This window comes from Cavia porcellus, unplaced genomic scaffold, assembly GCF_034190915.1.
Source record: "Cavia porcellus strain 051 isolate PalLab524CR breed Dunkin Hartley unplaced genomic scaffold, mCavPor4.1 scaffold_17, whole genome shotgun sequence".
NCBI classification, from domain to species: Eukaryota; Metazoa; Chordata; class Mammalia; order Rodentia; family Caviidae; genus Cavia; species Cavia porcellus.
In genome coordinates this window covers 66,297,083-66,321,297 of record NW_026947500.1, presented here as the reverse complement: position 1 = coordinate 66,321,297, position 24,215 = coordinate 66,297,083, and the positions used below count along the sequence as shown (strand labels likewise).

General features: G+C 43.2%; 2 protein-coding genes and 1 pseudogene across 2 annotated transcripts; 2 read left to right on the top strand and 1 right to left on the bottom strand.

The window, feature by feature from the left end:
• The first annotated feature begins 1,953 nt into the window (after window positions 1–1,953).
• LOC134471236 (olfactory receptor 7A17-like) lies at window positions 1,954–2,883 on the top strand. Its single transcript, XM_063229305.1, has one exon. The coding sequence runs from the start codon at window positions 1,954–1,956 to the stop codon at window positions 2,881–2,883; it is 930 nt and encodes a 309-aa protein (XP_063085375.1).
• A 12,508-nt stretch (window positions 2,884–15,391) lies between these two features.
• LOC134471147 (olfactory receptor 7A10-like) lies at window positions 15,392–17,205 on the top strand (annotated as a pseudogene).
• A 3,906-nt stretch (window positions 17,206–21,111) lies between these two features.
• On the bottom strand, window positions 21,112–22,162 carry LOC134471235 (olfactory receptor 7A17-like). The gene has a single exon (XM_063229304.1). It carries the CDS (start codon window positions 22,148–22,150, stop codon window positions 21,194–21,196), a length of 957 nt encoding a protein of 318 aa, XP_063085374.1. The 5' UTR covers window positions 22,151–22,162; the 3' UTR covers window positions 21,112–21,193.
• Between the last annotated feature and the right edge of the window lie 2,053 nt (window positions 22,163–24,215).

The following is a 24,215-nucleotide window of genomic DNA, read 5'->3' as shown; positions in this document are numbered from 1 at the left end:
TACTGCACACATTTTCAGTTATTTCCCCTCATGGAGACACGCAGATGAAAACCTTTGATAGATTAAAAAGGGTATTACTGTAATGAAGTTTGCTTGCAATTTTTTTCTTACCAGTGCATCCGAATGTATTTGTGTTATTGTTTTCAATAATTGTTTTTTTTACATTGCCTATGTAGTTCTTTGCATTTATGCAATGTGGTCAGAGTATTGTTTTTAATTAGACTTTTCTCTTCTTACTTTATAAGAAAACAAAATTTCATAACAAAACATAAGACAATAACTAATATGCCATGTATCATTATTTCTAGTTGTTACTCAGAGTACAAGACATGAACTAGATACTTACACAAAAGGAATGAAGAGATATTAACAGATGGCATTTTTTCCAGATATAAGAATTACAGTTATTATCCACATTCACTATTGCATGTAGTTTTTAAAAATTTGTATGTAAGTATGTTGGGGAATATACATTATTTTATCTTTTCTGATCTAGTTCTACAAAGCACATTATTTCTGGTCATCACTTAGAACATACTATATTCATCTGACTGAAGATCGCCTTTTATTTTCTTGAATGTATTTCACACATACATATTTAGAAAGAGTTTATTTTTTTGTGATGCTGGAGATTGAACCAGAGCCCCGTGTATGCCTTCTGTGCACCTGAACTCCATCCCTGTCTAAAAGGATATATGCAGATGTTTTACCTCAATTATATGTTAATCTCTTATAGATCTTTGTAAATTGAGTTATTATTCCCTGTTGAAGTCATTAAATCATTCCTGTCTCGCATCCTATTTCGAGTCTTTGTTAGGCTGCTTTTGATTTTTTACTAACACCTCTCAGATTGTTCTATCTAGCCTGGTTTCAGTCTCTTCCCCACCACACCTTTTATCTGATAGCTTCTTATTTTCTTTAAATCCGACTCTATACGAAGTACATGTATTTACACACTGTTGTGCAAGCATAAAAGTGAACAAGGAATGTGAAATCTCTTCACCTGAGTCATGAAATCTAAGGGTAAAGTCCGTGTAGGTGAGGTGTGTGTGTGTGACCTAGTGCTCTCTGGATCAGTCACACAGAGGATATTTTTCAGTGTAGGAGAGCAGACTCCCGGGTGTTACCCTACAGAATTTATATAGAACAGCAGGAAACATTTGCTAATTGAGAATGATCAGAATGTAGACTTGAGGGTAACACATGCATTGGGATCTTGGGTTTTTTGGAACCAGGGTTTGAACTCACAGCCTTGCACTTGTGGGCAGAGAATGTAGTTAGCATGAATAAGGTCCAGGATTCCATGCCCAGCATAATATTCACACTTGTGTGTGCCAATACCCACACACACAGGCACACACATACAATCTCCTGACTGTTCTCTCTTTCAAAACTTTTATTTTCTTTATGGAGCCTTGATCCCATTGGATGTTACATGATCATCTCTGTTTTCCAACAGAGGTTCACTTATTGAGGTATAATTGATATCTAAACGGTTACACATATTCTATACGTTGATTTCTGTGAGTATGCATTTGCAAGTCTACACAATCCCTCACCAAAAACTAGCAATAATATATGATGTTCTTTTTTGAATATATTCTTTCTCAACCATTGGGAGGTAGAAATTTTAGTTTTCAGCTTCTGCTCATCATTTTCCAAACAGTTCATACAACATGGTCATCGCCCCATATATATTTCTCAATTGTGAGAAATAATTTCATAGGAAATCTACAAAAGACACGATTTTAGGGGAGAAACCTCAGAGAGGCACAGAAATTTCCAATCAGGAATGGCACGAGGAATTTCCCCAGGGGACCTTAAGTTATACAATGACTGCAATTTATAGACTGCAAAACTTAATTTGTGGAAATTCGACAAAACTAGTAATGTCCTTTTGCTCAAAGAGGACTTATGTGACTTTTCTTTTTCACTGATAGTTGCATCCACCATATGGAAGCAGAAAACAGCACCAGAATTTCAGAATTTCTCCTTCTGGGACTCTCAGAGGACCCAGAGCTGCAGCCCCTGGTCTACGGGCTCTTCCTCTCCATGTACCTGACCACGGTGCTCGGGAACCTGCTCATCCTCCTGGCCATCGTCTCCGACCCCCACCTGCACACGCCCATGTACTTCTTCCTCTCCAACCTGTCCTTTGTGGACGTGGGCTTCACCTCCACCACTGTGCCCAAGATGCTGGTGAACATCCAGACCCACAGCCAGCTCATTACCTACGCAGGCTGCATCACCCAGATGTCCTTTTTCTTGCTCTTTGGAGAGCTGGACAACTTCCTCCTGGCTGTCATGGCCTACGACCGCTTCGTGGCCATCTGTCACCCCCTCCGCTACACGGTCATTCTGAACCCCTGGCGGTGTGGCTTCCTCATTCTGGGGTCCTGGATTCTGAGTGTTCTGCATGCTTTGCTGCAAAGCTTAATGGCTCTGCACCTGTCTTTCTCTACTGACCCCCAAATCCCTCACTTCTTCTGTGAACTCAATCAAGTGGCCCAGATTGCCTGCTCCAAAAACCTTCTGAATGACCTCGTGATGTATTTCGCCCCCGTGCTGCTGGCTACGGTTTGCCTCACTGGCATCCTTTGTTCTTATGCTAAGATTGCTTCCTCCATCCGTGGGCTGTCCTCAGCTGGGGGCAAGAAGAAAGCCCTCTCCACCTGTGCGTCCCACCTCTTGGCTGTCTCTGTATTGTATGGCACAGGCCTGGGCGTGTACATCGGTTCTGTCTCAGCCCACAGCTCACACGCGAGCGCCACAGCCTCTGTGATGTACACCGTGGTCACCCCCATGCTGAACCCCTTCATCTACAGCCTGAGGAACAGAGATGTCAAGAGGGCTCTGCTGAGACTCTTTGGAAGAAAACTCTGAAAGAATCTGCTGTCTCAGGCTGGAGGGGTGTCTGCCATCACGGGACCCAAACCTCGGGCCTCAGGCTGGGATGCTTTGCCCAGCTGAGAATGAAACTCACCATTGCCCTGGTTTACTTGGAATTCCCGTTCCTCTGATTTCAATGTTTCTGAAGATATAAGCAGCTAAGTTTTAATTAATTACCTTTATCAATGCAGATCAGTTACACACTGTAAGGCATTTCCTTCTGCACAATCGTCGGAGCAGCGATGTGCTTTGCTCTGCGTTACTGTTCTTATTACTCTCCATGTCCTGACCCCGCTCTTTCCCCCGATTCCTTCCTATTCCTGTTCTGCTCCTGGTCTCCTTTCTCCTCTCACGTCATCCGTTTCTATTTGCAGTTCCATTGAGGAGAGGAAAACATGACACAGTTTTCTTCTGAGTCCAGTTTAGTTTGCATAACATAATCTCTCCTGTTCCACCCATTTTTCTCCAAATGACATCATTTTATTCATTTTATATGTCAGTCACCTAATCAGTATACCTGCCATCAGTCTGTCTGTGTAATCTTTGTGTCTCCCTGTCCATCTGTCTGTCACTGACCTCCCTGAGTATGCATTTCATCCACATCACGTCTTCTGATTGGAGCCTTGGCTAGTCCCATTCCTGGGTACTGGGCACCCCGACAAGCACGGTTACACGGGTGCCTGTGGAGCAGAATAATTTTCATGCTCTGATTATACACTGAGGATGTTTGCCGTTGGTTCCCATGGCGGCCATGTGGTAGTTTTTCTGGAACCTCTGCACTGATTCGCACAGCAGCTATGCTGCCGAACGTTCCCGCCGATGAAAATAAAATTATTTTCTCCCACGCCCACATGTGTGCTCTCGATGCTCCTATGATGACAGGGTGAAACAAACCTCAGTATACTTTAGATTTGCATTTTTTAATAGCGAAAATATCGACCACGTTCTTTGCAATTCCTGCCTATTTGCACTCGTCCTGCTCAGTGCCTGTTCATTATTAAATCTGATGTTAATTTTCGGGGATCTTTATGTATTCTTTCACTAGTGTAGCCGGCGTGCTGTTTTGTGGAATGTTTCCGCCATGTCTTGGCTGTGCATAAACCCTTTAATTTCATGGATTCCCACTTGCTGACTCTTGCTGATATTTTTGTGCTGCTGGAACTCTTTGGAGACGTCCCTCCCTGAGCTCATAACCTGAAAGGCTTTTCCTACATTTTTGCTACTAATTTCAAAGCTTCCGGTCTTACACTGAGGACTTTGACATTTTAAAGATAATTTTAGTACACGTGGTTTCTTCTTCTTATTCTTTTTAATCGGTAACAGGGATCAAACTCAGGACTTGCGCTTGCAAGGCAGGCACTTAGGTCGCTGAGCTAAATCCCCAGCCCCACAGGTGGTTGCTTCTGCGTGTGAATTCCAGTGTGCCCAGCAGCAGCTGTTCAATGGCTCTCTTTTCTCCCAAGTTCACTTTTGCAATCTTCACCAGGAACCCGGAGGGCTTTAGTGGCGTGGGATTATTTCCATGTCCTCTTCTCTATTTCCGGGGTGCCCTGTCTGCCCCGCTGTGCAGAGCCGTTTTGTGCCATTGTATTAAAACTGGAAAATGAGTCACAGGGAACAGAGAACGGCCATGAGCATCTGACTCCCCTTCCCCAGCACCAGCTGGAGGGGTGGCTAGGCTCCTTCCCTCGGCCCCTCTTTGCTCCCTCTCTGCCTCCAGGCCCTGGGACGCTCTGCCTCCGTGTCCCCTGGCTGCCCAGCAGTGTCCTGCTGGCCATCAGCCTGAGTGCAGGCTGCCGCGTCACTTCCCTCCGCTTCTCTGGTGCTGCTGTGATGGCCTTTGCGAGAAGAGGAAGGGCATTTGATAGAACGAAAACAGAGACCCTTATTCACCCAAGAACCCCCCCAGTCAGCCTTGCAGAAGATCCTTGTTTCCAGCCCTCCCCGTCACCAGCCCAGGCCTTCAGCTGCTGTGTAGCAAGAGCGGCTCCCAGCGGCTCCTCCTGCTCAGTTCAGGAGCTCTGCGTGTGTACTGACCCTCTGAGCTGCGGCACAGGCATGGCATGATTTTTATACCAGGCAGTGTGATCAGAACGGACATCTCAGTAGGAGACCTCATCAGAATAACTCATCAGTGCTGGACTTTTTAAATAACCATTCTATTCAATGGTCTGACAAAAATAGTCATAAGGTCATCTATCTTACACACTTACACTCACACTGTCAATGTCTGAATGTTTGGCCAGTTTTTATGCTTTGATTTTTAACTTGAAAAACAATTTCTAAGATGATAATATGTCAGTATCAACTACTGATTCCTTAGTATTAAATTTTAAAAATTTTTTTATTGAATTCTGTATTGTACTGCCCTTCTTTTGTATTTTGTTTTTTTTCTTGCTTTCTTTAAATAAAAAATAAAAGCTCTGTAATTTATAAGAAAGATAATGCGCTAAAAGGTTTTACTCCTGAAAGGCAGGAGGGAGAATGGAGAACGGGAATAGAAAGCAGATTTACTGGTGCCTAAAACACCGTCTCAGGAGCAGAATCCGCACGAAGAGTATCTTGTCACAGCAGGCCAGTGTCCCATGGGACAGCAAAGTGAGGAGCCCACGAGGTAAGGAGAGGGACATAGGGCCACCGAGCCCATATAGGTGCCCGAATGCCCCCTGGGTGGCCCTCAGCTGTGCAGCCTGGGTAGAAGGACACGGCGGTTACTGAGATCTGAACTCTGCCTGGAGACTGACGCTCAGCTCCTGCCCACCGGCTTTCCTCCCTCACAGCTGAGTGTCCAGCAGTACCCAGTCAAGGGGCATCTGCACGGTGACACAGGACCTCCTTTCCCGGCATCCAGGTGTGTCTGGGAGCTCAGCAGATGCTGCAGCACAAGGTGGCAGAGGCTGGGTCCGAGGTCCCCCGAGAACCAGTGTGCCCAGCGGCAGCAGGCGGTGACCTGGCTGCAGGCTCCCAGCCATCCAGCCACAGCCCTGAGATTATCCACTATGCTCTGTTTACTCCTGATGCTGGCAGGAGCGGTGAACAGTGCGCCCAGCGCCCGGGTTTGCTGCTGACCAGAGGGAGGACGAGAGACAGCGCAGCAGGAGCCTGAAGGAGAAGCCCAGGCGCCTGCACTCAGGGAGCCTGAGTCACAGACGCCCCTGTGAGGGGAAGCAGAGAAGCCATCAGAGTGCGCCCTGTATGCTCTCTTCCTTTCCTTTTGGAAGAATGGTCTAATTCACATTATCCACCTGCAAGTCTTTGCTTTAAATAAGCAATATAAAGTGAGATTCTGCATCTTTGCTCAGCAAAGCATTTCAGACACTTAAACACGTGGATTTCCAGCTCTTCCCGCATTTCTGTGCTTTTTGATTGTCCTTGGCTTGCTGTGATTTGATACATTTTTGTACAATTCCTCCATTCAGCCAGGATCTGGAAGGCTTCATTCTTTTCACTTTGATTAAGACACATTTAATCTGCATTAAGTTCATTTGTTTATGTAAAACAAGCTAAAAATTTAGAGACTGTTACTTGTGTGATTTTTGAAGACTTCCCGTCACATTCTGCTGCTCCCACAAGCCTTTGACAATTTTACTGTGAACTGATAACCTGTGAAATAATTCGTGTTCTGTGTCTTTTCTGATTCATGTTTCAGATTATCTTTTCAACTGTTTCAATCAGTGTGTACTATATTCATCCATATAGATATCATGTTAAATCTGAAATATAAATGATCTGAATAGCAAATAAAAGATGATAAGAAATGAGGGTGACACTGTGGATATGGGGTGATGTCTGGGCATCAGGGGAGCCTGGAGGACAGGAAGGGGACAGGGAAATAAGCTGACTGGATGTAACTGTAGTTGGATAAATTTCTCCACATGAAGGTAATCATTATGCATCCCAAGCACACACTAATATTAAAACCATATCAAAGAATGAAGACACGCACATCAAAATTTAAAAAATTAAGAAGTCACTGCCAGAGGTAGAATAATGTTTGCTGGAATGGTAAGGGAGGGGAGATAGGGTTTGTTGATGAATGGGAACCAAGCACAACTTCCCAGGAGGAAGACATGTTTATGTGTCACAGCATGATTCAGGGATTACAGCTCACCCAAGTAGCTGTGTATTTTTACCACATGATATTCATAAATCTTAAGAATCACACTAAAGGGCTTCCAAAGTGCTATCTTGGGTTTTTAATTGCACATATTCTAATAAGGAATTAGAAGAGAAGACACTATCTTTCTCAACACAAAAGATTTCCCAGTGTTTCAATGTTGTTGATTAAATACTGCACATGTGTGCTGTGCTGTGACTCCGCCCCTCATTGTCATGTACTGTCATGATGTTTTATTAAAAATCCAGGACTGATCTGAGGGACAGAGTATTTGCCTAGAATGCTGACAGCCCTGAGGTCAAACTCTGTTTGATTGCAGATAAATAAAATCTGTAACTATATTTTGCTAAAGAAGAAATATACCTTTACCAATGCAACACTGTAACTCGTTGATTTTTAAGTGTAGCTTGTTTAAAAGTTCTTTCCGCGTTTTGTGTGTCTGCAAGCTCGCACACTTCGAGTGCAGAATCAGACCCTGTGAATGCTATAAACGCTTTTTACCTATACTACAGAATTGTCTGGTAGCGCATCTCCCTAATCTCTCTCTCTCCCCCTCCGTAATTCCTTCCAGACTCCCCTCTAATCCCTTAGCACATCAGATTAAATATTTCTTTTTTTTAAAATTTTATTTAAAAGGAAAAAGAGAAAAGCACAAAACAAAACAAAGCGGTGTAAGGGTACACCTAATACAGAACTACAAAAAAAAAAAAAAAAAAAAAAAAAAAAAGAAAAAAGAAAAAAAAAGACAGTAAGAAATCACCAGTTAATAGATTACATATTATCATCTTAGAAATAGTTGCTCAAATCACAGTATCAAAGAATACAAAGTGGACATTCAAACAGTGAGACTACAAACAGTTGTGTTCAATGATCCAACCAAAAACATTAATATGGTCAGCTATTTAACACCCCTAAACACACTTGCTGTTGTATCTTTAGAGCTCTTTTTTTCCCTCTCTTTTTTACAACAAAATTTACACATTTTGGGTTTTATTACTCCTTAGTTCTTATTACTTTTTGGGGGGGGGGAGAGAATAAAGTCAAATATGGCAAAACAAAGCTGTCAGTCAAAACCAAGGATAGACATAGCACATGATGTAAAACAGAGTACAAGGTTATCAACAATGGTTATCAACGATGTCTCTTGTTTCCTTAAAAAGAATTGTCTATCTCATTAGATATTATAAAGTTGAACAAAACAGTAGAGAAAAAGACCAATAAAACTTAGGCATTGTAAACATTACAGGACGTCCAAAGGAGACAATAGTCAAACCAGCATGGGCTTCTTAGTGAATCTTATTGCCTTCAAAGTAGTTGCCTATACCCTCAAACTTGATACTATCATACAGAATGCAACAGAGTCTAATCAGTCAAAGGGGCTGGGCAGATCTAAGGTGCCTGCATCGGCCTCCCTGTGTGTCTGGAGGACTGTGGATATCTCCGCCGGACTGTTTGGGTCCCTCCAGGCTTCCAGGTGCAGTGAAGTGGAGAGCTGGGTTTGAGGCCTCTACATCCGCCTCCCCATCCCGGTTGCACTTGGAGAACTGCTGAGCTTCCGACAGGTGGGCGGGCCCACACTATCCCCGGAGCCCAGCCTGTTTCGCTGCCGCGCCTGGCCATCGGTGTGCAGAGGAGGGGCAGGGCGGATCTGAGGTGCCTGCGTTGGCCTCCCTGTGTGTCTGGAGGACTGTGGATATCTCAGCCCGGACTGTTTGGGTCCCTCCAGGCTTCTCGGTGCAGTGAAGTGGAGAGGTGGGCTTGAGGCATCTACATCCGCCTCCACATCCCGGCAGCAATTGGAGAGCTGTGGAGCTTCCAAGGGGCAGGTGGGTGCACAGTGTCCCTGAGGCCCAGCTTGTCTGGAACTGCGGAGTTCTGAGCAGGCAGAGGAGGGCCATTGGTTCTGCAGGCCCAGTGGCTTGGGGTAGCGTGGTGCCAGAGTCTCAGTAGCTGCAAACATACAAGGGGATTTTCAACAGATCCTGAGGAAGCTTTCAAATAACACTTGAAACACAGAAATATAGGAAAATGACAAAACGAAAGACCAAATTACAACCTCAAACCTCCAGCCCATCTCAAGAAACTCTAGGAGCAATGTATATAGAAGAAAATATATGCCATTCACCTCAAATATCAGACACAATAGCTACTGAAATTGACAAGCAACTCCAGGAAGCTTTAAAGAAATTCAAACTCGAAATAATCTCCCAGATAAAAGAAATGAAAGAGATTCTGAATATATCTAAAGAAAACACAGATAAAAATTTGGAGGAACTAAACAAAAAGATAGAATCCCTAGACGAGCAATATAAGAAACAAACAGAATACATAATGCAGATGCACAGAGATATACAGGAAATGAAAAACTCCACTGAAAGTTGTAAAAACTGCCTTAATGAAAGTGAAGATAGAATTTCAGACCTTGAAGACAGGATTGCAGCTAGTGAACAGGAAAGGAAAGATCTTTTAAAAATAACAAGGAATCAGGAAACAACAATTCAACAATTGCAAGACGATGCAAAGAAGAATAACATAAGAATGATAGGGATTAATGAAAAAGAAGGAGACAACATAAAGGATGTCAAGAGGATATTTAGAGAAGTAATAGCTGAAAATTTCCCAAGCATGAGATCAGAAACTGACATCAGGATCAGTGAAGCACATAGAACTCCAAATAGTCATAACCAAAATAAAACTACACCCAGACATATAATAATCACCATCCCAGAAATCCAACACAAGAATAGATTATTAAAAGCTGTCAGAGAGAAAAGACAGATCACTTATAAAGGAAAACCTATCAGAATCACAGCAGACTTCTCAGCACAAACGATAAAGTCAAGAAGAGCATGGAGTGAAGTATTCCAGATCCTAAAGCAAAATGATTTCCAACCTAGACTGATGTATCCTGCAAAACTATCATTCAAAATTGAAGGGAAATACGATACTTCCATGACAAAGAACAGATGAAGAACTTCATGAACACCAAACCAACCCTGCAAAAAATATTGAAAGACAGTTTAGATACACAAAGGAAAAAACCACTAAGCAAAGCAGATAATTAAACAGAACAGAAAGATAAAGATGCAACAGCAGAGAGATAACATGTCAATAATAAACCAGCATTTAACAGTAATAACCATTAATGTAAATGGTCTCAATGCACCAATCAAAAGAAACAGACTAGCAGAATGGATCAAGAAACAAAATCCAACCATATGCTGTTTACAGGAAACCCATCTAACCCAGAAAGATATTCACAGACTGAAAGTCAAAGGATGGAAAACAATTCTTCATGCAGCAGGAATCCAAAAAAAGGCAGGAGTAGCCATTCTGTTTGCAGACAACGTGAACTTTAAACCAACAATGACCATAAAGGACAAAGAAGGTCACTACATACTCGTAAGGGGAAAACTCCAAGAGGAAGAGATAACTATCTTAAATATATATGCACCAAACTCCAGAGCACCCAGTTATATAAAACAACTATTAACAGAAATGAAAAGTCAAATTATCAGTAACACAATTGTAACAGGAGACCTTAATACGCCATTGACACCAAGGGACAGATCAACCAGACAGAAACTGAGCAAAGAAATAACAGAACTGAATCACACCTGCGAACAAATGGATTTGATAGACATATACAGAATGTTCCACCCAACAACATCAGAATACATATTCTTCTCAGCAGTACATGGATCATTCTCTAAAACAGACCATATATTAGCTCACAGAACATATTTAAACAAATGCAAAAGAGTTGCAATCATCCCTTACATGTTATCGGATCATAGTGCTCTGAAATTAGAAATTAATGATAAAAGATACTGCAAAAATCCCGCAAACACATGGAAACTGAATAACACACTCTTGAGTAACCAGTGGGTCACAGAAGAAATTAAAGAAGAGATTAAACAATGCCTAAAAGAAAATGAAAATGCAGATACAACTTACTGGAATCTGTGGGATGCAATGAAAGCTGTTCTGAGAGGAAAATTTATTGCACTGAGTTCCCACATCAGGAAAACAGAATGAATACAAATAAATAACTTGATGCTACACCTCAAACAGCTAGAAAAAGAAGAGCAAGTCAAGCCCAAAGCCAAAAGAAGAGAGGAAATTATAAAAATCAGAGCAGAAATCAATGCAATAGAGACTAAGAAAACCATCCAAAGAATCAATGAATCAAAGAGTTGGTTCTTTGAAAGAATAAATAAAATTGATAAGCCCCTAGTCAACCTTATTAAAAAAGGGAAGAAAAAGCTCAAATTCATGCAATAAGAAATGAAAAGGTGAAATCACTACAGACCCAATAGAAATACAGAAGATCATCAACACCTATTTCGAAAACCTCTACTCTCAAAAGTTTGATAACACAGAAGAAATAGACAGATTCTTAGAAACATATGAAGTACCAAAGCTAGATCAAGAGGATGTAAAACTGTTGAATAACCCAATCTCTGTTAATGAAATTGAAAATGTAATTAAGTCCTTACCCACCAAGAAGAGCCCAGGCCCAGATGGATTCACTGCAGAATTCTACAAGAAATACAAAGAAGACCTAATGCTGACACTCCTCAAACAATTCAATGAAATTGAAAGGGAAGCAATCCTTCCTAAGTCATTCCTGGAAGGAAATATTACTCTAGTACCAAAACCTGAGAAAGACCCAACTAAAAAAGAGAACTATAGACCGATCTCCCTAATGAACACAGATGCAAAAATCCTCAATAAAATATTGGCAAATAGGATCCAGCAAATCATCAAGAAGATTATACACCATGACCAAGTGGGATTCATCCCAGGAATTCAAGGATGGTTCAACATACGCAAATCAATAAATGTAATCCACCATATCAATAAAGCCAAAAATATGAATCACATGATCATTTCTATAGATGCAGAAAAAGCCTTCGATAAGGTCCAACATTTATTCATGATAAGAACTTTACAGAAAGTTGGAATAGATGGTCTTTACCTCAATATAATAAAGGCCATTTATGACAAACCAACAGCCAGCATCATACTAAATGGCCAAAAATTGAAAGCCTTTACTTTAAAATCAGGCACAAGACAAGGATGTCCTTTATCACTACTCCTATTTAATATAGTACTGGAAGTACTAGCCAGAGCAATTAAGCAAGAGAGAGAGAAATAAAAGGGGTAAAGATAAGAAAAGAAGAAGTTAAATTATCATTGTTTGCAGATGACATGATTCTCTACATAGAAGACCCCCTAAACTCCATGGAAAGACTCTTAGATACAATAAATAAATTCAGTAATGTGGCTGGATACAAAATCAATACTCAGAAATCAATAGCATTCCTATACACGAACAACAAAATCACAGAGAGGAAAATAAGAGAAAATACACTCTTCATATTAGCAAGCAAAAAAATGAAATATTTAGGAATTACTCTTACGAAGCAAGTGAAAGACTTATACAGTGAAAATTATAATACACTGAAAAACGAAATTGAAGATGATCTCAGAAAATGGAAAGACATCCCTTGCTCATGGATAGGAAGAACAAACATTTGAAAATGGCCATTCTCCCAAAACTGTTATACAGATTCAATGCAATCCCAATAAAAATACTGTCAACATACCTTATAGATCTAGAGAAATCACTCCTAAATTTCATCTGGAACCAGAAGAGACCTAGAATCGCAAAGGCAATTCTAAGCAGCAAAGACAAAGCAGGAGGCATCAAAATCCCTGACTTGAAGTTATACTACAAAGCAACAGTAGTAAAATCAACATGGTATTGGAATCAAAACAGAGCTGAAGATCAATGGAATAGATTAGAAGATACAACCACAACTACAAACACACTCAACCACCTTATCTTTGATAAAGGAGCCAAGCAGGTTCACTGGAAGAACGACAGTCTCTTTAATAAATGGTGCTGGAAAAACTGGCTCTCCATTTGCCGAAAACTAAAGCTAGACCCATGTCTATCACCATGTACTAAATTAAAATCTAAATGGGTCAAAGATCTGAATATTAAAACAGAAACATTAAATCTATTGGAAGACAAATTAGGTAGAAACCTTGAAGACATAGGAGTAGGTAGAGAATTCATGAACAGGACTCAAATCGCACGGGAAATACTTCCCAGAATCAATAACTGGGACCACTTCTTATTAAAAAGTTTCTGCATGTCAAAAGAAATCTCTAGCATAGTGAAAAGAAAACCCACAAAATGGGAAAAGATTTTAGTGAACTCTCTCTCAGACAAGGGCCTCTTGTCTAAAACATATAAAGAATTAAAGAAACTCAGACCTCCAAAATTCAAAGATCCAATCCAAAAATGGGCATCTGAGATGAATACGCACTTCCCAGATGAAGAAATACAAATGGCAAATAAAGACATGAAAAAATGTTCATCATCTTTGGTCCTTAGAGAAATGCAAATTAAAACCACACTGAGATACCATCTCACTCCTGAAAGAATGGCCAGGATCAAGAAAACCAACAACAACAAATGCTGGAGAGGATGTGGGGAAAAAGGAACTCTCCTGCACTGTTGGTGGGAGTGTAGACTGGTACAGCCTTTGTGGAGGTCTGTCTGGAGATTTCTCAAAAAGTTGGGATTGGAAATCCCGTTTATTCCAGCTATTCCACTTCTAGGCATATTCCCAGAAGAACTGAAAGCATCATACCACAGGGATATATGTGCACCTATGTTTATAGCAGCACAATTTGTAATCGCCAGATCTTGGAAACAATCCAAGTGTCCATCAACTGAGGAATGGATAAAAAAGTTGTGGTATTTCTATACAATGGAGTATTATTCAGCTATAAAGAAGGATCACATTGAGATATTTATCAATAAATGGGCGCAGCTTGAGACCATACTCATAAGTGAAATAAATCAATCTCGCATGTGTGAATACCGAATAGTTTCCCTAATGTAAGTAATGATTCAAATATATAAAAATATGTGGTAATCATGATTCCCCATTATGTGGCCTTGAAGCCTTATAAAGTTTTCACTTATTAATTGGAAAGTCTTTATTCTGGGCTTCTTGATATGGAAATATTTGAAGCTATAGTATATGAAGTTTTATTCAAATATTTCAAGGAAAAAGACAGACACTATGGTAACTACTATTAAGTCGGGTTATGTGGTGGTGAAGCACTAGGTTGCTGAAACAGTCATGCTTTGACCCGTATTGTTATATTGTTATGTCCTGTTTTATCTCAATCTCTCCCTTATTCTTTAAAAACAAATTATTTAGTTATTTCTTATGGTAGTTTTAATTAAGGGGAAAATTTTTAAAAATTAGCAGGAGGTATAATAGTAACTTTTTTTGATTTCCTATTAACTTGTTTTGAAGTCCTGTAATACTCCCCAGATGAACTATTTCACAGCACCCCTCTCCTCACCCCATGGGGCTGTGCTCGCCCGCTGCGGGTGACTTTTATATTCTTCCTCGCTCGCGTGCTGCTGTGAAGCTCAAACCGCGCTCCTCACCCAGGAGACCCTTAGCACCTCAGGTCACACCGAGAGGTGTCCAGGGACCGCAACAGGCTGCACACCCGGAGGGGTCTCACCACACGCGAGGAGGCAGCCCTCCCTGGACTGAGCCCTTGGGTGCAGAGGGTCAGGGGCAACGTGCAAGCCCTGAGCAGAGGCACCTGCGCTGCTCATTGCCAGCTGCCCTCAGAGGGCTCCGAGGTGCACAGAGGCCTCTGCTGCCCTGGAGCACAGCGAGACAGACCGGCCAGAAACTATGGACTAAGCGGAGGGAATGCTTCTCTCTCACATTAAACGCGCTTAGCTGTTACTGGGGTGTCTGTGTACCCCATGGTTGATTGTTTGTTGAGTCCCTTGAGTCCCTTTGGTCTGGGGACTACCTTTCCATGTGGCTTTTGTAAGCCTGATGGCATCACTGCCTGTGACCGTGGATACTTTTATGTCTTTTGGCTTTTTTTGTTTTTGGAAACGTAGACACACTGGCTTCCTTCCGCTTCCTCGGGCTCCGTCTGAGTTTATTATCTCACTGGCTTTCTCTCTTCCCTTTCATTTCTGTGTCTCTTGACGTTTGTTTCTTCAAATGCAAACTAGAAAAAAAAAGCAACAAACTTTGTCTCCCTGCTTATTTATTATTCTGCACAGTTACAGAGCGCAGATTCTCAGCCTGGCACAGCAAAGGGGCAGTTACCTGGTCCCCTGGGCTCCCAGTGTGCACAGTGCTGGCCCCGTGGGTGTGCTGGGAATGTCGGGGTGCTGTGGCAGTGTGCACCCCCAAGAGCACAAGCCTCAGAGCGGAGGACCTGGAGTTACTCTCACAACACAGAGGAAAAGTCAACCAGGAAGGGCAGGGAGCAGTTTCCCTCTGAGTCCACAGGATGCCTTTGCAACAAACATTAACAATGTGCAAGAAGTGCGCACCACAAAACAGGGGTTCCTGGGGTCCAGCATTCTCAGCACCTCACTCTTCAGTGCCCCTGTCTGCTGTCTCTCAGCACCCTGCCCCTCTCGCTGACCTCCACACACTGGTTCCTTGATGGCCTCGAGAATCTGAACGTGTCTCAGGGCATTTGCACTGGTTTTGCTCTCTGCCAGGTAAAATTCCCACAGGTGGCCTCCTGGCTTCTGTTCACATGTCACCTATTCCTGCCTGACTGTGAACTTTCAGGTGTAGCTCAGTGGCAGAAGAACAGCCTAGCATGCCCCAGATTCTAGGTTTCATCGAGAGCAACACACAGACACACACACATACACACACCTCCTATCCACACCTACCTGCATTGTTTTCATGATGTGTTCACCCCGTGGGGTCTTCTGTGACTATTTCTTTTTCAAGCAGTTTTATTGAGGCGTAATTGATAATAAAATCCACTTAGTACATGCCATTGCATGGCTGGGTGGTAGTTTCACGGAAAACAGGTCATAGATATGTGGTTTTCTTCTCTCCCTGTGTTCTATGTCCATGACTGGGAAGTAGGAATGTTTGTTTATCCGCAGGAGCGAATCATTTTACAGACAGGGGTCGGAACATGGCCAGTACACAAATGTATTAAGTACTTTCTCATTAAAACTGTGAAACGCATGGCCTCATAGGGAAAGGTGTAGAGCTGAGCAGAAATTTCAAATCCTGTGGGTATGAGATATTAAAGCATACAGAATTATCTCTAAACATAAGCATGTAAATAAGAGCACTTCAACTATATGGGTAGCATGCATCTGTGTGCAGAGCACTGATGCGACCTGCTTTCCCTGAAACTACCACCCATCCACACAACGGCACCTACTAAGTGGACTTTTACTTACAGTGTTGCACCCACCATGAGGAAGCAGGAAACAGCACCAGAACTTCAGAATTTCTCCTTCTGGGACTCTCAGAGGACCCAGAGCTGCAGCCCCTCCTCTACGGGCTCTTCCTCTCCATGTACCTGACCACGGTGCTCGGGAACCTGCTCATCCTCCTGGCCATCGTCTCCGACCCCCACCTGCACACGCCCATTACTTCTTCCTCTCCAACCTGTCCTCTGTGGACGTCGGCTTCACCTCCACGAGCGTCCCCAGGATGCTGGTGAACATCCAGACCCACAGCAAGGCTATCAGCTACCCAGGCTGCATCGCCCAGATGTGCTTTCTCTTGCTCTTTGCAGAGCTGGACAACTTCTGCCTGGGTGTCATGGTCTATGACCATCTCATGGCTATCTGTCACCCCCTGAGTTACATGGTCGTCATGTACCCATTGCTCTGTGTGGTGCTGGTGCTGGTGTCCTGGATGGCGAGCATCCTGCACACCTCATTCCAAAGCCTCTTGGTGCTGTGTCTGTCCTTTTGCACGGAGCTGGAAGGGCCACACTTCTCCTGTGAACAGTCAGGTGGCCCAGCTTGCCTGTGCTGAGAATGTACTCAATGACCTTGTGGTGCACTTGGCACCTGTGCTGTTGGGGACTGGCTCCCCGGCTGGCATCCTGTACTCTTACCCTAAGATCGTCTCCTCCATGTGTGCCATCTCTTCAGCTCAGCGGGGCATAAAGCCTTTTCCACCTGCGCATCTTACCTCGCAGTGGTCTCCTTATTTTATTGCACGGCCTTAGGTGTGTACCTTAGCTCTGCACACAGGAGTCATACTCATGTGCATCAGCCTCGGTGATGTACACTGAATCCCTTCATCTACAGCTTGAGGAATAAAGAGGTCAAGAGAGCTCTAAAAAGACTTTCTGGATAAAACCTGTAAAAGAAGACTCTGCCCAGAGCCTGACAACGCTCTTGGCTGCAGGACTTTGAAAGCCTTCAAGTGTAAACCTGATTCACAGATCAGATCATGAGCATAGGAACTGCTCACAGTATTTACTCCCGAGACTTGCCTTTTCTACGATTCCAACCCCCCCATGTGACTTAGTCAACTCGAGCTTTTAGATTTTCTGCTCTGATAGCTCACGGTTTTTTCCTTTTGCTTTTCGAAATTCCCAATGTTATTCCCAACATTGCACCAGAAATATTTGGAAATTCTCACTTACCTGACCCATCAGCAAGAATGTCTTAAAGATAGCTTCTTCCTGTATTGCATCTCTTATTGCATAATGTTTCTTTCATTTTACTGAAGAGCTCGTGACGGGATTTGCTTCATATATGGAAAAAGTTACCTTGGAAACCGGTGCAATTTATCTAAAGCTGAGGTCAATACTTTGCTTCTTCGGGAGTCATGCCTGTGTGTATCAGTGCCTCAACTGCTCTTTTTGATAATGTGGACTTCAACATGCTAGTGCATTTTATGCCTAGTCACTTGGGTTTTTATAATTTTTACAATTTTTATAATTTTTATTTTTATAGCACTACCTAATATCAATGCATATTTATGAGAGACAACATGGTGTTTGACTCATGCATATGTTAGAGAGCCGTGAGCCCGGCTTGTTGACATATCTGTGACTTTCAGTCTTAATCATGTCTTTATGGTGAGCTAGTTCTAGAGTCCTCTGTCTAACAATTGTGATACGTACAGTGCTTTCCTGCTGACTGTGGTCACCCCAGGGCCCAATCGAGCACCAGAATTCTGCCTTTGATCTGACCAACTCATGATTCTCACAGTCAGAACCTGGCTTTTATTTCAGCTCATGTCCAAAGCGCTGACCAGAGCCATGAGCAAAACAAGCCTCTAGAGATACTGACTCCTGCATTTCTCTGGGGCAGAGGGCTTTGAATGCTAGATGACATTTCTGCTGTCATAACAGTGTGGGAACGGGGAGTAGATTGGTGATTCTTTTAGGTCAAGGACAGGAAAGGGAAGAAAGCAGGGAGGCTCTCCAAAGGCCAGCGCTGAGCATCTCTGCAGAGCTGTCCTGTGTGTTGACTGTAACCAGCGTCTGTACCTTGGGTGTGACATTGTACCACAGTGTTATGAGATGTTACTGTTGGGAAAACTGAATAAAGGATTCATGGATCTGTCTGGCTTATTTCTTCCATATGCATGTTAACCTACAATTATCCCCAAATTAAAGTTTCATAGGAATTATCAATGATACATTAAACATTCATGAACAAGATTTTCTTGACATGTAGAGATTATGACATCATTCTTTTCCCCTTTGAACTTATTTCCTTTATATATTTTAAGACACAGAGACTGTCCTATCTTATGCTTAAAGTAATCTTCACATATTTTATTACAGTTAAAGCAAATAAGGAAAAGTGAATGATTTCATCCATTAAAAATGGTGCTGTACCCTTGCGTCCTTCTAGACAGTGTGGTACAATATAGGTCCTTACAATGGAGTTTGTTTTTCTCATCTATGTTAAAATACTGGGTGATAAAATAAATGGAATTTGGACTACTAAGAAAACAGTACCCTCTGGATTCCATTGTTACCGCTTTTTCTGTTTTGGGGAGGCAAAGAGGGAAATGGCACACATGAGAACTGTAGAAGGGAGACTTCTGCAGTAACCGAGCACCTCCCCCTCCGCCCTTCATCTCGCCAGCTCCCTCTGGATGCCACTGCACTGTGCGAATTACCTCCTTTTCTCTTTCTCTGAGATTATTTTGTATTCCCAGTCGCTTTCTTTTAGGACACTGGGTACTTTCCTTTCTTTATGATGGTCAAACTATGCTAGGTTCATAAAGACCGCAATCCATCCTGTCTGCACAATTTTGCCTGGAACATTCAACTAATTGTGTTTTGAAACTGATTATGTGTGTTAAGGTGACATTCTGACTAATCATAGACGTTCCCAGGGGCCATCACACCCACACTCACACACACCCCAGATTTGTTTGACAACCCATGCAGGAGCACCCTAAATAAACTGAGATGGAAAACTGGTTAAGTAACACGGTGTTTCTCTGGAGATCTGGCTTGAGCCAAAGCCTTGAAAGATTTTTCTTGAGTTAGAAACTTTTCATTCTTTTTCTCTGTTTAAAGTTTCCTCATTTACATATTTAATAGAAAAAATACTTGGAAAAGAGAGACAAAAAGCAAAACAGACAAATAAGCAACAATAACAACAAACCCTAAACAGTCACAGTATAGATTTTCAAATCCAGATGATGGGAATTTAATAACAGGTGTAATATTGCATATTGTGACCTCCAAATGGGTTCTTAGATTACCAGATGCAGACACGTAAAGTAAGGCTAATCCTGGGAGCACCAACTGTTCTCTTCCAAGAACTAACACCGTCTGTGGTGCACTCCTCTTAGCTCTCATATGTATATACACACAAATTTCTGTCTCGAGCCTTCTCCTTCTTGTGGACCTTGAACAGAAACTGCAAAAGCAGGCATCAGAGATTGTGCAAAAGGAAGGACAGTGTGTGGGATGCAACGAAGCCCTGGGACAGGGCTCCCCAAACTTACCTCTGCACCAGAATCCCGGGAAGGCCTGCCCTGAAAGCAAATCTCAGTGCAGAAATGTCAAAAACTGGCCAGAAGTCATTTGCTCAGGGGAAACGCTAGATTTGCCTGCCATGTCATGGAGGATCCTGAAAACACCAAGTAGCAACTCACACCTGGATTCAGACTTGGGCGGTGCCCAGCAGTGGTCAGAGGAGCCCCCAACTGTGCGCTTGCATTTTTGATGAAAATGGTGTCACACCTAACTACTGAATTTTAGCACAGCTTCCTGTACAGCAATAGTCAAGTGATACAATAATCAAAAGAAAAAGGAACTGAGGATAATTAAAACCATACGCCAATAATCTTGAAATTTATTTGTATATTTAGTGACAAGATTCATAATGACCCTGCTATGCAGCTTATTTAAAGTAACTGTACTACATGGTGACTGCAGTGAGATTCCACCCCAGACACGGTGGAAGGACACGCCTGTGTGCACAGGGAGTGGGTGACTCTGAGTCCCACGACTGGGCTGAAGACACAGTCCTGTGTCAGCCAGAACATAAAGACTGGACTATTCCTGGGGGAAAGGAGATGCATAGGGCCGGGGTTAGCTCAGTGACAGGGCACTGCTAGCATGCATGAAGCCCTGGGTTTGATCACCAGCACTGGAAAGGGGGAAAAAAAGAATATATACAGGATAATATTGATGAGGGTTCTCATTTAGAGTGAGGGACAGTATCTGTATTCAGATCTAGACATTCTGACCAACAGAACAAAGAAGGTAACTCAGTGTAACAATAATGTGTACCAACCAACTGTGAAGTCAGATTATTAAATTCTCTTCACCTGGACAATGCTTCACAATACACCGGGAAGGAACAGAATACAGACTCAAAATCATTTTCCAAAGCAATACACTCACCGACTTCAAAAATTTATTGGTCATATTAGAGGTCATTCCAGACTCTAAAGTCATATGGAATCAATCAATTTATTCAAATTTGTAGCTGACTTTAATTGCCAAGTATAATTGTCCTCTACTAACAGCAAAATCCTTCAAAGTTGCTGTAGAACACAAAAGATATAAATTGAACATGATACGCTATTGTATAACAATTTTTCATAAGCAGTCTGCTTTGTTCCAGGGCAGACATGAGAATTTCCAAACACTTCCGATCCAAGAAGGGGAACAAGTTTGGGGGAGTAATAAAAGGCACTAGAAAGAAGAGAACACTTAATAAATTGATTTAATTAAATTATCTAGAGAACTACATCAAAGAAATGGAAATTACAGGCGGTAAAGGGAAAAACGTCTTGCACAATCTGATCAAAGGATCAAAATTCTGACTCCAAAATTTGAGGCCCGAAATGAGAAGCATTTCTACCGAGGTGGGCCAGCTGGTCCTCTGCTCGTTGCCCTCCCAAGAAGTCCTCTCAGCGCTCTCTTGATGTCTTCGTTCCTCAGACTGTAGATGAAGGGGTTCAGCATGGGGGTGACCACGGTGTACATCAGCGAGGGGACTGCAGTAGAGCGCCAGTCTTGGGTGACAGCAGAACTCAGGTACACGCCCAGGAGCATGCAGTAAAACAGGGAGACCACCGAGAGGTGAGAGGTGCAGGTGGAAAATGCTTTGTTCTTCCCCCGAGCTGACGGAACTGCACGTATGGAGGAAATTATCTTAGAGTAAGAGAACAGGATGCCAGCGAGGGGACAGATAGCCAGCAGCACTGCAGTAACATATATGGCCATGTCATTGAGAAAGGTGTCAGAACAGGCACGGTGGACCACCTGATCCAGTTCACAGAAGAAGTGTGGGATTTCCAAGTGGCTGCAGAAGGACAGACGCAAAGCCATGAGGGTGTGTAACAGGGAAATCAGGACACCCACGATCCAGCAGGCTAGAACCGACAACAAACAGAGCCAGCGGTGCATGATAACCGTGTAGTGCAGGGGGTAGCAGATGGCCACGTAGCGGTCATAGGCCATCACCGTCAGCAGAAAGATGTCCAGCCCTGAAAAAAGCATCCAAAAGTACATCTGGGTGATGCAGCCTGCGTAGGAAATGAGCTGGCTGTGGGTCTGGGTGTTCACCAGCATCTTGGGCACAGTGGTGGAGGTGAAGCCCACATCCACAGAGGACAGGTTGGAGAGGAAGAAGTACATGGGCGTGTGCAGGTGGGGGTCGGAGACGATGGCCAGGAGGATGAGCAGGTTCCCGAGCACCGTGGTCAGGTACATGGAGAGGAAGAGCCCGTAGACCAGGGGCTGCAGCTCTGGGTCCTCTGAGAGTCCCAGAAGGAGAAATTCTGAAGGCCACGTAACATTTCCTGGTTCCATGCTTTGGGTATAACTTCCAAAATAAGAATGGAGTGAGAAAAGCAGCATTACCAAAGGATGCATGACTCACCTCCCATGAATGTTAGCCTTTTTGCACTAAGGTGGGTAGAACTCAGGGCCTCTCACTTGCAAGTTAGGGGCTCTTGCTACTGAGCTACACTTCCATCCAGATCTCCTAGAGTCAGGAAAATAATTTCTGTGTTTTGCATAGATTTTTACCCTTTAGCAGATTCCAGCTACAGTATAATGTCTCATTAAGAAGTTCTATCTCATGAGTAAAGTGTCAATATTGTAAGAATTTATTGAAAAAAACATATGTTTGAGGAATATAAATTGACAATGGCCCATGTTCAAGGCATTGTGTCGAAAATCAATGAACAATGAAGGAGCCATGGCTCCAGCAAGAGGTGCATGCCCCAGGGAGAGAACAGCCAGCATCTCCCAAGATCCACACTATGTTGGAACTTAGGGTGCTGGGAAACAAAGGAACCTGCTCGCCTCCCTGGTAGGCAGCCGTGAACCTACCGGTGTGTGGGCTGAGAATCAAACATCCCCGCCAGGTTAGCAAACAAGAGCCAGAGGTCTGCGCACCTCTTTGGAGGTTGACCACATGCAATACAGCAAACACGGGGGATTTCCTTCTACCATCTCTTTGAAGGCAAATATTGTTATCACTGTTTTGCTTTGTTTTGATTAATTGCATGGCTCTATTCAATACTCTGTTTTGATAGGTTTTATAATGTTCTGTATTTGGTATGATTTTGTTGTACCTGATTGAAAGAACAACTATTGTGAAGATAAGGAGATATACTATGGTACCTATTCCTGTTATCCCCGTATCCTGCTCTAAAGTTGTGGAACAATTTCACTGCATTGTCTCAATTGGCTTTATTCTGTCTTTTCCTGTTGTATTTTACTCCCTTCAAAATAAGAGAAGGTTAAAAAAACAATGAAGGAAAGCAAAATCTCTACAGTAAAATGATAGACGGGGTATAAACAGTTTTGTAAAACTCTTATGTCTGATGATGCTAAGTGCTGTTTTCCTGACCTTTTCCCAGGAACAGTCAGCTTGTAAAGAGAGAAGATGATGTTGGCTCGGGTTTTGAATGACGCGCTGGCCCCACAACACTGGGAAGCACAGAATTCTCAGCAGGAGTGAATGGGAGAGAATATCCACACCACATCATGAGCAGGAGGGAAAAGAAAGTGGAAAGTGGGCTGCAGGTCTGAAGTCTCCTTCAAGGATGTGCCCCCCTAGGAGTATAAAGACCTCTCCCGAAGCCCATCTCCACCCACTGTACTACCTCCCAGTAGCTCTACCTTGGGGATCACCCCTGTAATGCATGTTGGTTACAGGACGCTTCAAGATCCAATTGTAGAAAATGTGGTGAAAACAGATGGAAAGGAGAGTTGGTGGGGTTCTGTGTTTGCTGGTTATTCCCAGAAGACCAGGGACAAAGTGACATTTGCACAGAAACACCCAGAAAGACAGGTGGGGAGCAGGAGGGCTTCGGGGGCTGTGCACTGCTCCCAGGAGGAGCAGAGGGTCAAAGGCGCTGGAGAAGATGCTTCTCTCAGGAGCTCATCACTAACAAGAAAGCCCTGTGACCAGGGAGTGAGAGGGGCCACCTGTGACACAGAACGAGGACTGACCTGTGTGCAGAGGCGTCTGCTCCTCCACTGGACGTGGAAGTGGAAAGGTCACTGATTCCAGGGTGAGAGGCCAGCTCTGCTGCAAGCGAGACCTCGTCTCTGGGAGAGAAAAAGGTCGCAGGTGTGGGTCTGTGCTGGTGTTTATTGGGGTGCCTGAGGCCTTCACTCCTGCACCCAACTCCTGCTTTTGACTCCTGGCACCCAGAACAGTGTGCAGCCTTATTGCTGCTGAAAGTTCAGGACAAGAGGCGGCTCTCTTTCCAGCTGCTGTAATGTTTGCTTTGATTGGTAGAGTCAAAATCCCCCAGGCTCTGACATACGCCCTTGGTTACCTCCCGTGCTGCCTTCAGTTCTGGCTTCTGTTTGTGAAGGGTGGACCAGCCCCTCTCCTCGGAAGCCTGCACTCACTCCT

What these genes read in the sequence shown, in the direction of transcription:
- LOC134471236 (XM_063229305.1), top strand. Translation starts at nt 1,954, where the DNA reads ATGGAAGCAGAAAACAGCACCAGAATTTCAGAATTTCTCCTTCTGGGA.
- LOC134471235 (XM_063229304.1), bottom strand. Translation starts at nt 22,150, where the DNA reads ATGGAACCAGGAAATGTTACGTGGCCTTCAGAATTTCTCCTTCTGGGA.